This window comes from Dicentrarchus labrax, unplaced genomic scaffold, assembly GCF_905237075.1.
Source record: "Dicentrarchus labrax unplaced genomic scaffold, dlabrax2021, whole genome shotgun sequence".
Classification (NCBI taxonomy): Eukaryota; Metazoa; Chordata; class Actinopteri; family Moronidae; genus Dicentrarchus; species Dicentrarchus labrax.
In genome coordinates, this window is record NW_026136713.1 from 25871511 (window position 1) to 25884209 (window position 12699).

General features: G+C 38.9%; 1 protein-coding gene across 6 annotated transcripts in view; it reads right to left on the reverse strand.

Annotated features, from left to right (window-relative positions):
- Positions 1-323: 323 nt before the first annotated feature.
- The window catches only part of LOC127374478 (rho GTPase-activating protein 27), a 53219-nt gene continuing 40843 nt past the window's right edge, over positions 324-12699 (reverse strand). For 5 of the 6 annotated variants that reach the window (XM_051419832.1, XM_051419830.1, XM_051419831.1 and 2 more), the window contains 9 exons: positions 9510-9597; positions 8632-8733; positions 7737-7835; positions 7546-7618; positions 6742-6861; positions 5519-5617; positions 4993-5346; positions 4298-4403; positions 324-3705 (listed from right to left, as the gene is read on the reverse strand). In XM_051419832.1, coding sequence (XP_051275792.1) covers positions 3528-3705; positions 4298-4403; positions 4993-5346; positions 5519-5617; positions 6742-6861; positions 7546-7618; positions 7737-7835; positions 8632-8733; positions 9510-9597 — 1219 coding nt within the window. In that variant the 3' untranslated portion in view covers positions 324-3527. The remainder of the gene's footprint in view (positions 3706-4297; positions 4404-4992; positions 5347-5518; positions 5618-6741; positions 6862-7545; positions 7619-7736; positions 7836-8631; positions 8734-9509; positions 9598-12699) is intronic. The other variant, XM_051419833.1, reaches the window with a different exon arrangement.

The window sequence follows — 12699 nt, forward strand, 5'->3', positions numbered from 1 at the left end:
ATTTTTGTTCACGTCTGAACTCTTTAACAGCACCAACATTTGTGTCTTCAGACTTCCTTTTTTGATCACAGCACTGTCTCTTTGGGCTTGTTCTATTGTTCACATTCCTAACTAATGTGGCATCTGCTGTGCCGCTATTAGGGTTTAGTATTGTTATGAATTCATCAAGAAATAAACTGGTTTAATAGAAGTAGTTGTTTTTTCTGTTTTTTCCATAAAGTGAGACAGAACTGGAAATCAGATGAATTTTATGAGAGAGTGTTTATGCTTGGTGACTTTCAGTTTCCATATAATATTTGACAAATCACCCATGGACACTGATATACAGAGACAGTTTTATTTTTATTGAATGTCAGTAAAATAACCTCTTATGTACAGAGTTTAATCTGTTAATTTTCCATGTTAACTTTCCGTGTTAACTTTGTTCTATATCTGTTATACATATAAACTCAATACTATAAAAACATACAGCATTGTACAGTTGATCATTTCTAGAATTTATCGTTACAGCAGGACACAAACAGTAAAAATGTCCCTGTAAAGTTCATCCCGTAAAAAACCCACAAACATTTGTGTATATCCTCATTGTCCTCAATAACTTGTGGAGTTCCTCGGGGAAGCCTCCTGGGTCCTCTGAACTTCCTATTAGAATTTTTATTATTATTATTTATTTGACTGATTTTTCTCCAGACTCAGATGTTTATGAATAGATAGATCCAGGATGTGTTTAGCCTAGCTTAGCATAAACACTGGAAGAAATTTGATCATTACTCATTTGAGTCTAGAACAGAACTTGGCTCAATTGCTCGAAACTGTAAGATCCAGTGTTGAATACGATGATGGTCTTGTTCATTTCAAATGTTAGTCAGTCCCTCCAGGAAGTTCCAATGTGGTGAGCACAACACAAGTTCAATTAATCCCTGTGAATTCTGTGCATCATTGCAACTTTTCCGCAATTTTCACCTATCACAGCAGATCCCCACTCCCATCACTGAGCCATACATCAAACTATTGGATATTTTATTCTCACTGGAATAAGTTGCTTTTGTTTTTTAATAAATTATCTATTTTAAAAAATCACAACCACTTTTGCAATTTTAACTTTCTCTTGCAATGTAGTTCCAAAAAAAATGCTAAAACATCAGAATGTGCATCGCAATTGATTTAGAAAAGCTTCTGTAAAAACAAGAATTTGAAGTTGCAATGATCCCAAAAACAAAATCTTGGAGGGGCTGATTAGTAAAACATATATTTGGTATCAACATACACTGATTTAGAAAATTTGTTTTCTGTGCAAATCTGGTTTCTGTATTGATCGATACGGGGAACACATCAGCTCTTACTCACTTACTGATACTCCAGTCTGTGAACAACATGCAGATATTTGTGATACAAACTAGTCTGGTTGACACTGTGAGATTAAACACTGGAGTCAGCAGGTAAGACTTCAGAATCAAATCTTTTCTGTCCTATACTAATCAACTAATTAAACAATATGACAATAAAAGAAAAGAAGAATCCAATGAGAGATTACACTTTTTGTTTGTTCAGTTTGTTTGGGAAACCTAAAGCTGCTGAGCTGTTCTTTCCTCTCTTGACTTTTTATCTGAATGTGAACACTGGTGTTCAGTTGATCAATGTTAGTGGCATAAGTGTCATAAAATTTCCACATGAAGTGTATAAATCCTTTTTGGTTTGATGTATTCTTTGAGGAGGGAGACCTTTAAACACCGTAACATCTGTAACAATTATATCTATAAGAACAGAAAAGCACTGGAGATCGACGGGTCATGGAGGTCTTTTAAGGTAGTAAAAATTTTATTTTGTTGAGGTTCCTAGAAGGCACATGAAATTGTTGGTATGTTGCATTATTCCAGCTTTTCATTTCTCTAGATCCAAGCAGTCTGTAGCAGCAGCTGTGTGTAAGTTCAAACTCAGCCTCGTTATAATGTATTATTATAATCTATTATTAAGTTGTGATTTATGCAATTCAAAAGTAAAAAGAGAGAAGTTGCAACTTCACTCTGAGTAACAACTAAATAGTTACACATCCTCTGAGGCAGTGTAAATCATAAAATATCAGAGTTAAACTCACTGATGGTGAAACTGCAGTCTTCCATTTTGAGACACAGTAATCAAGTACAGACCTAAATTAATGATATGATATTTCAATATTGATCTAGCTAACTACAATGTGTTACAATGCTTAGTGGCTCATGTGAGCTAATGTGCACAGTAACCATGGTGATGAAAGAATTTCTTTGATCGTTGATTGGTCGTGTGCCTTAGTTATGATTTTATGTCCAAACTAGTTCAGTTATGCTCCAAGTAATCGTGGTGCAACTGATTTCAGAGCTGATTTATTTACAAACTAACTAGTTATTGATCATCCAGAGATGACTTTACACCCTGACTAAAGAGAGAACTCACACACAGCTGGTTCAACCCAGTCCTGGGTTTTATGTGGTTCCACTTAGGTTCCACTTCGGTTATTTAAGGGTAGGTGGTCTGGTGGTGAGACAAAAGTATTATGAAGTGAACTCCAATATCCACAGGAGTCCAAAGAAAGGAGTTTCTACAAGGTTCCTAAAGGATCTAGAACCTGTGTGGATAGTTGTTCCCCAAAATAAGTATTGGTTTTGGGTTTTATTGAGGTGTCAAATAGGTGTATTTTGTTTGGTCTGTTGCCTTGACGGCAGAGTGATGGCGCTAGTGAAGGTTTTATTTAAATCAGGTTTTTATTTTATCAGTATTGTTTAAAGTTAGGTGGTCTCGTAGTGAGAGCATTGTGTCCTCAACAGATTTCAGGTCCAACATCCAATTTTAGTATCCACACAATTTTAAAAAAGCAGCAGATGATGTTTGGGTCCAGAGTTTTTGGAGGTTTCAGACAAATCTGGAGCAGTTTGTTTCAAAGTGAGAAATATGTGAGTTTTAAGGGCTGATTAAAGTTTTGTTACCTTTAAAGAGCAGTGAAGTCCAGGGTCCTATATAGTTCCACCTAAGTTCTACCTGAATCAGTTACAACACAGAGGAGGATTGGTTTGGCTCCTGAGATCTACAAAGCTCTGGAACAAGTTTTTCTGCTGATCCTTTGCATTGGTAACATCAAGTTAAAGGTTTAAAAACCAGTCCAGGGTTCAAGACAGTTTCACTCAGGTTCTAGCATGATCATTTCCTGCTGCAATCCTCCATGAAATGACGATGTTTGGTTCCAGAGATCTACAATGTTCTCGGAGGACCTGGAATTTGTTGGAAGAGATCTTGCTTAAAGTGAGAAGTCTTTGTGGTTTTTAAGGTGCAAAGGAAATATGTTCCATTTGGTCTGTTGCTTTGAAAGAAGAGTCCAGGGTTCTAGGTGGTTCCACTCAAGTTCTATTTGGGTCGTTTAAGGCACAGTGGTTAAAAAAGGGGCATCATAGCTGGCAGTTCAGTCAAAGGTGATGTTTAGCTCCAAAGTTCGAGAAGGTTCTCTGAAGATATTTGGCAGGTCTTGTGAAGTTTGGAGGTCTTCCAGGAGGTTCCCTCTACCTCTGGGAGAAGACAGTCTGGAATTCGTTGAGCATGAGCTCCACTATCTGGCTCTGGAACACCATGTGGATCGTCATATTGGCAGACTCGGTCTGGGGGCGGAGTAACGTGGGGCCAAACACAATGGCGACGCTCTGAACCGACATCCTGTTGGAGTCCTTATGCTCAACCACTCTGCAGAGAGAAATTAAAGAGTGTTAATTGTTCATTAATTATCATCATATCGTGTCATTCAGCACTATTCAATAAATAAGAAAAACGTTTGACCTTTGACAATTTAATAGCACCAAGATCCAAACAGTTGATGGTAACAATGTGGCTTCAAACTGGATAAAAGTCAATGTATGACAGCTTCTGATAGATTATTGATTAAATCAACTACATATAGAACATAGCTCTAGAGTTCATACACTGTTTTGTGTTTTGTTTTGTTGCTCATGGTGGAACTGTTGGGTCTCTGTAAATAATGTTATAATGAGTTTGGTCTAGACCTGCTCTATTTGAAAAGTGTCCTGAGATAACTTCTGTTATGAATTGGCCCCTTACAAAGTAAATTGAATTGAATTGAATTGTTTAATGATTATAGATTATTGATTGAATCAGCTCCATATAGAACATAGCTCTAGAGTTTATACACTGTTTAATGATTATACATTTTTGATTGAATCAACTACATACAGAATATAGAAAAGTTACATAAAACAGATTTAAGTACAAAATCTAGTCCTCAGCCTTTTGTTAGTACGAAGCTTCAGAGTGAACTGACCTCCGCAGGTGTTTGAACAGCAGCTCCATAGTGTCATGGTTCGGCAGAGGCAGAGAGCGAACCAGGTCCCTCATGTAGGAGACTCTCAGGCTGTAGTCTGGGACTTCTGCAGGGAAATAAAGGTTCTTTGTGTCAAAACAAGGCAGCAAGCTTTGGTTTTGGGATTGTTTCCTCAGTTTTTGGACTGATGAGATTGTTTGTAATATGGGTATGTTAATATCTACATAGTACAGGAGGCTGTCAGGGATAAAGTTAAAAAGCAACCTCTTATTTCCTTGTCATTTGGTCTGGTCTTTCAATCTCAGTAAATGTACACACTTTATGACCCATTCTTGTTTGACTATTTTAACATTTCCGTGGTGCATACATGCCACTTATGTGTCTGGTGTATCTAGTTTCATTGATTATGATAGTAGCGTAGTGTTGCAGCATCCCCTCCGCATATGTCACGTGTTCAATGTAGCCAGTATGTTAGCCTTACACATGAAGATGTATTTTTGTTTGGTTGGTACCAAAAATCCTAATCTCACGTTCATGTTTTGGATCAAATTTCACTTTAGACTGTAATATTTATGTGTACGTTTAATTTTAACACAAAATCATACAAGGTCGTACTCATTTTCAATAGCTGTGGTTTAAATGTATGTATCACATGCTATAGTTTGGTTTGCGATGTTGGTTTTTTGTGTACTGACGGATGGCAGCAATGAATTTGTCGAAGCAGCTGAAGGGGAAAAGCGGCTCTGGAAGCTCCCTCAGGAAAAGCTTTAGGGCTCCGGTGATCACATGGATCTCCTCCCACTGTCCGTCCTCCAGGTCCAGCTGCTCCTCTGCAAGGACAACAGAGATATTATGAAGATAAGAAGAACAACCTTCTGCTGCAGCTTCTCTCTGGACTGAACACAGTGTGATTACATCAACCACGTAACGCAGGACATCGTCTGCATACAATGACAGCGTTGGTTTGTTACCGTGATCAGCTTTGTGTCGTAGTTTCTGGATCACAGCCAGGTTTCCGCTTACTCTGTAGATCCCGTCCACATCCAGACCTAGACAGACAGACAGACAGACAGACAGACAGATAGATAGATAGATCGATAGATAGACAGATTCTTTATTCATCCCGAGGGAAATTCAAGATGAAGATTCAACCTGAACACACTAATCAGTCTCCTGTGTGTTTATTTGAGTGGAATGAGTGTGTGTCGAGTATGTGTTTACCTCTCCTCTCCACCGTTCTGATACACTTCTCCAAAAATTTGGGAATGGTGGTGTTTTCTCTGTGACAGAGTGTGTCCAGGTGACAGCCGAACACGTTGTCTGCGCCACAGAAGAAAAAGTGATGGTTTGAATATTTCATTCAGTTACAACAATTCCACATAGTTTTAGCTTTCTGTCACTGTGTCACTTTGCATTGCTCAAACTAATTAAACCAAAAGAAGCTTTTATTGAGTACCAAAAGATGTGAGGGAAGAGGGAAAATTTGTAAGAAATTGACCGAAAAACAAGTTCTATTGTGGACGTGGCAACAGCAAAACGTAGCCTTATGGTGGGAAGTGCTGCAACCCTTGTTTAGAATATTTCCACCACTTTACCTTGCAGTCAAACAATAATAAAAACGGTAATTTTACCTCACAGAAAACCGGAGGTTTCCGGTCTACCGCTGCCTCCATCTGCGTTAAGTAATGTTAGTTTGGATCCAAATTACTGCGTTAAAACACAGCATTTGTTTCACTTCTGTGAAGAAATGTTAATTGACTAACAGAACTATGGCCAAGCGTCAGGAGTTAGTACAGGACAGCAAAATTGTTCCACTGCAGTCTTCAAAGGAGCGACGCTGCAGTCCTGACAAATTGACTACAGTCATAGTACAACAGTAACATTAATCTAGTTTACCCTTTAAGTGAAGTTTTTATTTTATTTTAAATTAATCTTGTCACCTATTCGATTGTTAAAAGAAGCGGTAAACAGACTAAGTGATGCATGAACAATGATCAACCATAACAACGTCTGTTAACCCGCTTTGCCTTTTTAAACTAAACTAAATACACATTCATGTTTACATAATCTGAGTGGGGGGCTAAAATACAATTAAAATGTCCAGGACAACGTAAATTATTTCCACGATATTTGGTCATTTTAATACATTTCCAGGTGTTTCTAGGATTGGAAACTAGTCGCAGAATTTTCCAGATTTTCCAGGATACGTTTGGGAACCAAGCCGATGGAGTCTGGTGGTTTCAAATAGAGTCATATAACAACTTCAGTTCCACGTGAGAAAGTCTTCCTGTCCTCCATCTATTCATAACTAAAACCAGCTGTATAATGACAAGTTGGAGCTCATTGTGCATCATCACCCACATAATAACTCATTTTAAGACACATGAGACTGTTGTGAAGAGTTACTCAGACCTTCGATGGGTTTGTGTGAGCTGTGAGTTTACCTCTGATGTAACCTTTCTCTTTAACGCTCTGCAGCGTCGGCCTCCGCTGGAGGAAACGTCGCAGTTTGGTCCGAACTCGTCTCTGCTCAGACTCGGCTGTTCCTGATAAACTCCTGGTCGCTAAAACACACACAAAAAAGAAGAAAATCTGAGCATGACAGGAAGTATCGTTACAGACTTCTTTTGGTTTAATTCACTGGTGTAAGTCGTGTTATCTGATACAGACACATCATTTGTGATTCATACTGTATGTATAAAACACATTAAGTACCTGCTAATGGAAACAGCTTATCTTGATTAAACTTTATTTATATAATCCAAAATCACAAAGTTGCCTCAAAGGGCTTTATAGTCCGCTGCACATCCTCAGACCCTAAACTCCTCAACACATTACACTGTGTTCAGGAACATAATGTAAATAGTAATTCAGAACACTCTGCATGTCTAAAGCTTCCTCACAGTGAGAATATTTAGTTTGTTTGAAAGCAGCACATGCACTGTAAAAAAAATATAATTTCATCATTTCAAAGTAACTGTCAGCATTTTACTTTTCTTCTTTAGAAAAACATGAATATTTAAGTTTTATAAACAAAATAATGTGTTCAGACTATATTCATCAGCAAAGTTTATTTAAAAACTTCCAAAACTTGTGTTTAAGTCAAACTTAAGTTTGACCTAAACATATAGTGACGACAGTGAAAAAATGATTTTGCCATTGGTTTTTCAAGCAAGTACATTATTTTTTATTAATTAATTTTTTATTTATTTTCATTTATTATTGAGTTAAGATTGTTTCAGACTCACATGTCCTCTTCCTGTCTTTGTCCTCTTTGTCTGAAGCAGCTTCGTCCTCGTCCTCCGACAGGTGATCCTGTTCCTGAAAGAGTTCCACAGGATGATTTGTTCTAATGTTATTGATCTGTATCAGTAGTACTGTGAGTGGTTGGTGGTTGTTCTAATGTTATTGATCTGCATCAGTAGTACTGTGATGTTACCAGCTGTCTGATGGTGTCATGCATCACTTTGAACCAATCGGTGATGATGCTCTCGGTGTCGTACTGCATCAGATACTCGCAGCCCTGACGAGTCTTCAGCTGTAAACAAACGCACAACAGTCACACACAGTAACAGTAACCACAACAACCATGGTGGCAATGACACAGAACGTGATAGACAGATAGTGTACCTCAAGAACATGCTAAATTATATTTCTTCCTCAGTGACCCTCAAGAGTCCTTAGAACCAGTGGAACCTCTTCAGTGACTGTAGAAACCCCTCAAGAACCCCTAGAACATAATCAGTGTCCCCTAGATTTGATCCTTGTAATCTTAGGATCACTTAAAGATCCCCAAGGGCCTCTAGACTATCCACACAGACCCACAGAACCTCCACAATGATCCATAGTGCCCACTAAAACTAAAAGCTCCTCAAGGCCCCTAAGGACTTCCTCTAGAACAAGCAAGATGGAAACAGATAGTTTACCTCAAGAACCTGCTAAATGCTACCTCTAGATCTTCCTCAGTGACCCTCAAGAGTCATTAGAACCTCCACAAGGACATAAACCTGAACCTTACCCTAAACCTCATCAGTGCCCCGTCAAGTCCCTTGAAGTTCTAAAATATCCATGGAATCTACTCAAGGATCACTCAAAGATCCCCAAAGACCTGCAGACCATCCACACAGACCCTTACAACCTCCACAATGACTCACAGTGTCTACCTAAGGACAACTCAAACTTCCTCAAAGACCCCCAACATCAAGGACCTTTAGAACATATTTAAGGACAGCTAAAACCCCCTCATGGACCCATAGTACCTCCTCAAAGATACCTAAAACTCCTCAATGTCTCCATGAATTTCCTCAAGAAGAAGATGGTAACAAATGGTGTACCTCAAGAACGTTCTTCTTGGATGACTTGTCCTTGGAGGCCCAGGCCACTGAGGCTCCTCTCAGCTCGACAGTGTACTCTGGAACAATCTGTGACGACTTACTCTGAGGAACAGGAAGTCATCATCAACATCATCATCATCATCATCATCATCATCATCATGTGATGAGTTCGTACATATTCAAATCAAAATATGTTATTTGACAAATGTCTGTTTGCTATCTATCACAGAATGCGGTAACACAATAGAAATACTTTTTGTATATTTGCAGTATTATGAACCTTCCATTGGTTTTATCTCCACTTCCTGTTACTTTCTGCTGTTTGCAAGGTTCCTTATTAGAAGGCCGGTCAGCTCAGTTTATGGGAATTACTAAGGTTCAAATCCCCTCTGCTCCACACTGTCAAACCAAACTCCATTCAAAAACGGATTGAGATGGAGAGAGAGTCTATACTGCAGTCAGCCACCACGGGGAGATAGGGAGAGAGTCTATACTGCAGTCAGCAACCAGGGGGAGATAGAGAGAGAGTCTACACTGCAGTCAGCAACCAGGGGGAGATAGAGAGAGAGTCTACACTGCAGTCAGCCACCAGGGGGAGATAGAGAGAGTCTGGAGAGTTGTCATGTCATCCATCTACACTGAACAAAATTACTGTATGTACGTGGATGGTGCTGATTGGTCAAATGTACAAAAAAATTCTAACGGTCAGATAAGAAGATGTTTGCACATTTGACGCTTTATTATTTGTTGAAATATTAGTTAAATATTTCTGTGACTACACTGATATATTTAATAACCTCATAACCTTATATCAGCTATATTATTACAGTATTAGTGTTGTTAATAACTCAGTAGGTGTTCCAGTTTGTGTCACTTACAGCGTTCCCACTGGGAGCAGATTTGGGATCTTTGTGGAAGGTGAGGATCCCTCCGTGGAGGACGGTCCAGGACTGACTCCAGTTCTTCCTGTCCAACAGCAACAACAACAGCACAATCAACAATTGCTGTGGAATCACGTTATATTTCATATATTATATAAAAATCTGCAGAGAGATAAACTGAGAGATAAAGTATCCCAAAAAGTTGTACTAGCTCATAACTACTAAGATCACAACAGTCAAATGTCGTTATGCAGTTGACCAAACTATAAAGTGTTGAGCTCTGTTGAGATTTATGCCACTTTAATTGAATAGGGCTCAATATTTTATACCTAATTTGTGTGGAACGCTCAAAAAGTTTAGGAACCATACAGTAGTGTCAGTAGTGTGGTGGGTGGGTCTTATGTGGAACACAGTTTAATTTGTTTTTATTTGTTTGCAATGCGCACTTTTATCCCCCTGCTTCAAACCACCACCCCCTCAGTTTTTTCATTAGTCTTATTGCCCTCATTTTCTTAAGCGTCGTCTTATCATCAGCCCTGATTTGGTAAGTAACGCTAACGTTTCTTTTTATTTATTTATTTTTCATTGAATTTCGATAAATAGTCTTAAATTTGGAACTGGGAATACATTCGTACAATGTGCACAGTGAATATTTGTTTTAAATAGTTTACAAATCCAAGTAATTGGAACTTTAGAAGTTGTTGAATGTGACAAATACATTACGTTACTTCATTTTACAATGGTGTAACGTTATCAGCGGGTTTCCTGGATCAACTACATTTCCCATAATGCATGTTTGCCCAGGACATTGACGGTGGAGTTATGGTGCTATCAGAGAATGTCTAATAAGGGGAGAACTTCCAATCTCGGTAAACTTCCGGCTTCTGAACTGTTGCAGTTCCACTCTGGTTCTATATGAGGGCGCTCACAGGAGGAGTGCATAATGAATGGAGGTCTATGGAGCTTTACCCCTCAAAATCCACTTTTCTCTGGGCGCCCAGTTGGCTCAGTTGGCAGAGCTAGCGGCCTGGGTTCGGGTCCGACCTGCGGCCCTTTGCTGCGTGTCATCCCCTCTCTCTCTGCCCCCCTTTCCTGTCTATTTTCGGCTGTCACTATCAATAAAGGCAATAAAAGGCCAATAACTAACTTTAAATTTTTATAAATTAATTATTAATTTATATATAATTCATTTTTATTTGAATGTTGCATTCGAAAGGGGATGCAAAGAAATTACACATTGCTGTGTGTTAGATTTTTTAGAGTCACTTTAAAAAGTCTTTTAAATGTCAATGACGTCATACACATTGTACGGCCAGAGATACTGCTTTACAGCAAGCCTTGAGTCACTTTGTGCTTCCGCGCTCTGCACTCCTTTTTCTCTCGAGGCATCGACAACACAGCTGACACAGGTTAGCCTCTCCCTGTCAATACACGTGCTAGAAAGAGTTTTTGTTTTGCTGTTTTAAACACCACGCCGAAATATCTATGTCCCGCTTCGGATGCCACAATGCCATCAAGCGGGATCTCTGGTCGTAATCAGTCCTTCACTGACCAATCAGCATTCATTAGCAGAATGCTAGCGTGTTATGGGCAACAACAACTCAACCTCAACAGTCAAACTCAACTGGTCGAGACAGACGACCACCCACCTAGAGCCGAAGGATCTGTCCTAGGTTTCTGCCTTTTAACAGGCAGTTTTTCCTTGCCCTTGTCTCCAAGGTCTTGCTCATGGTGGTACTGTTGGGTCTCTGTAAATAATGTTATGAGGAGTTCGGTCTAGACCTGCTCTATTTGAAAAGTGTCCTGAGATAACTTTTGTTATGAATTTAATTGAATTGAACCTGTAAGAAATCGAAAGGACATAAATCCTCGTTCATTTAACTTTCGACCTATAACCCATGCTGAACTCATGGGTGACTGCCCCCAGTGAAACTCTGGTGGAACTGCAACCAAAATTTGGTACGATGGGACATAATAGGGAGTGGCCAGGCTCTCCATAGACGGGCTCTGGTTCTATCCATTTGTCTCGTGAATCCCCCACCCGAGTTGCTTTGCCTGGCTTGTACCACTTATAGGAAAGAACATGGACGCCACCAGTGCAGCAGCTGTGTTGTTATTGCTTGTGGATCATCTAAACAAGCTCAATGTGAAATAATATGTTTTTCTACAGAAACACTAACATTTTAAGTAATTCTGTTATTACAAGTCTTACATTTCAATAATATTTTATTTTAATTTCAACAAGTGCTGTGGCGTTTTTCTCGAGCCACAAGGGGCAGTGGTGGGGGCTAGTGTTATTGTTAGCTACATTAGCCTATTTAGCAAACCAGCTCGAAAACAAATCTTTACATTGTATTGGACGCACAGCAAGACCGTGCAATGCCTAAATTGGTGACCGGACTAATTACGACCAAAAGGGGGTGTGTCTCGGTGAAATGTTGCGAGAGAGCTGCGAGATTTACACTTTCCAACTCGGGCGGGGGATTTATGAGACAAATGGATAGCACCATGTCCATGAGTCTGAACTCTCTGGCGGAGGCTGAAATGTGAGTGTGTTATCATGATGCTAACCAGGCCTGTGTTTGTATTTCTTCGTAGGCTCAAGTGTGTGGTTGTGAGATCATCTCGAAATCCTTTTAACAGTTCAGGTAGGATGTATTATGAAATAGTGTTATTAACAATTGGTTTTATTTGTTATTTGTTGTTTCCACAATCATTCTTTTGCTATTTCTTTAAATGTTTTTATCTCAACTGTGGGGTTCACAGAAAAAATAGTTTGATCACTTGAACCCTTTATTAATACTTTGTTAAAAACAAAAACATCAACAACAGAAATAGCAGATCTATAAGCACACAACTTTGATGCTTTGCTTGTTAATAATTAACTTGCTCATCTTATAACATTTCCATTTTTACTATAATTAGTGTACAATGAATGTTTTTGATAGATTTGGAAACTTTTTTATCTGTTTATTCACTTTTTTAAATTTCATTTATCATTATGTGTTATTTTAAAAATGTTTTTGAACATTAACAAATCATCTTTGTGTGCAAGTTGTGTACAGATATCGGACTACAAAGAGTGCTACAGGGAGTCAGCGTTTCACCATCAGACAGGGGCCAATAGGTGAGTTTTGTAAATTGTGTACTAATTTGAATTCGCCCTGAATTATTCACAATGGTTAGA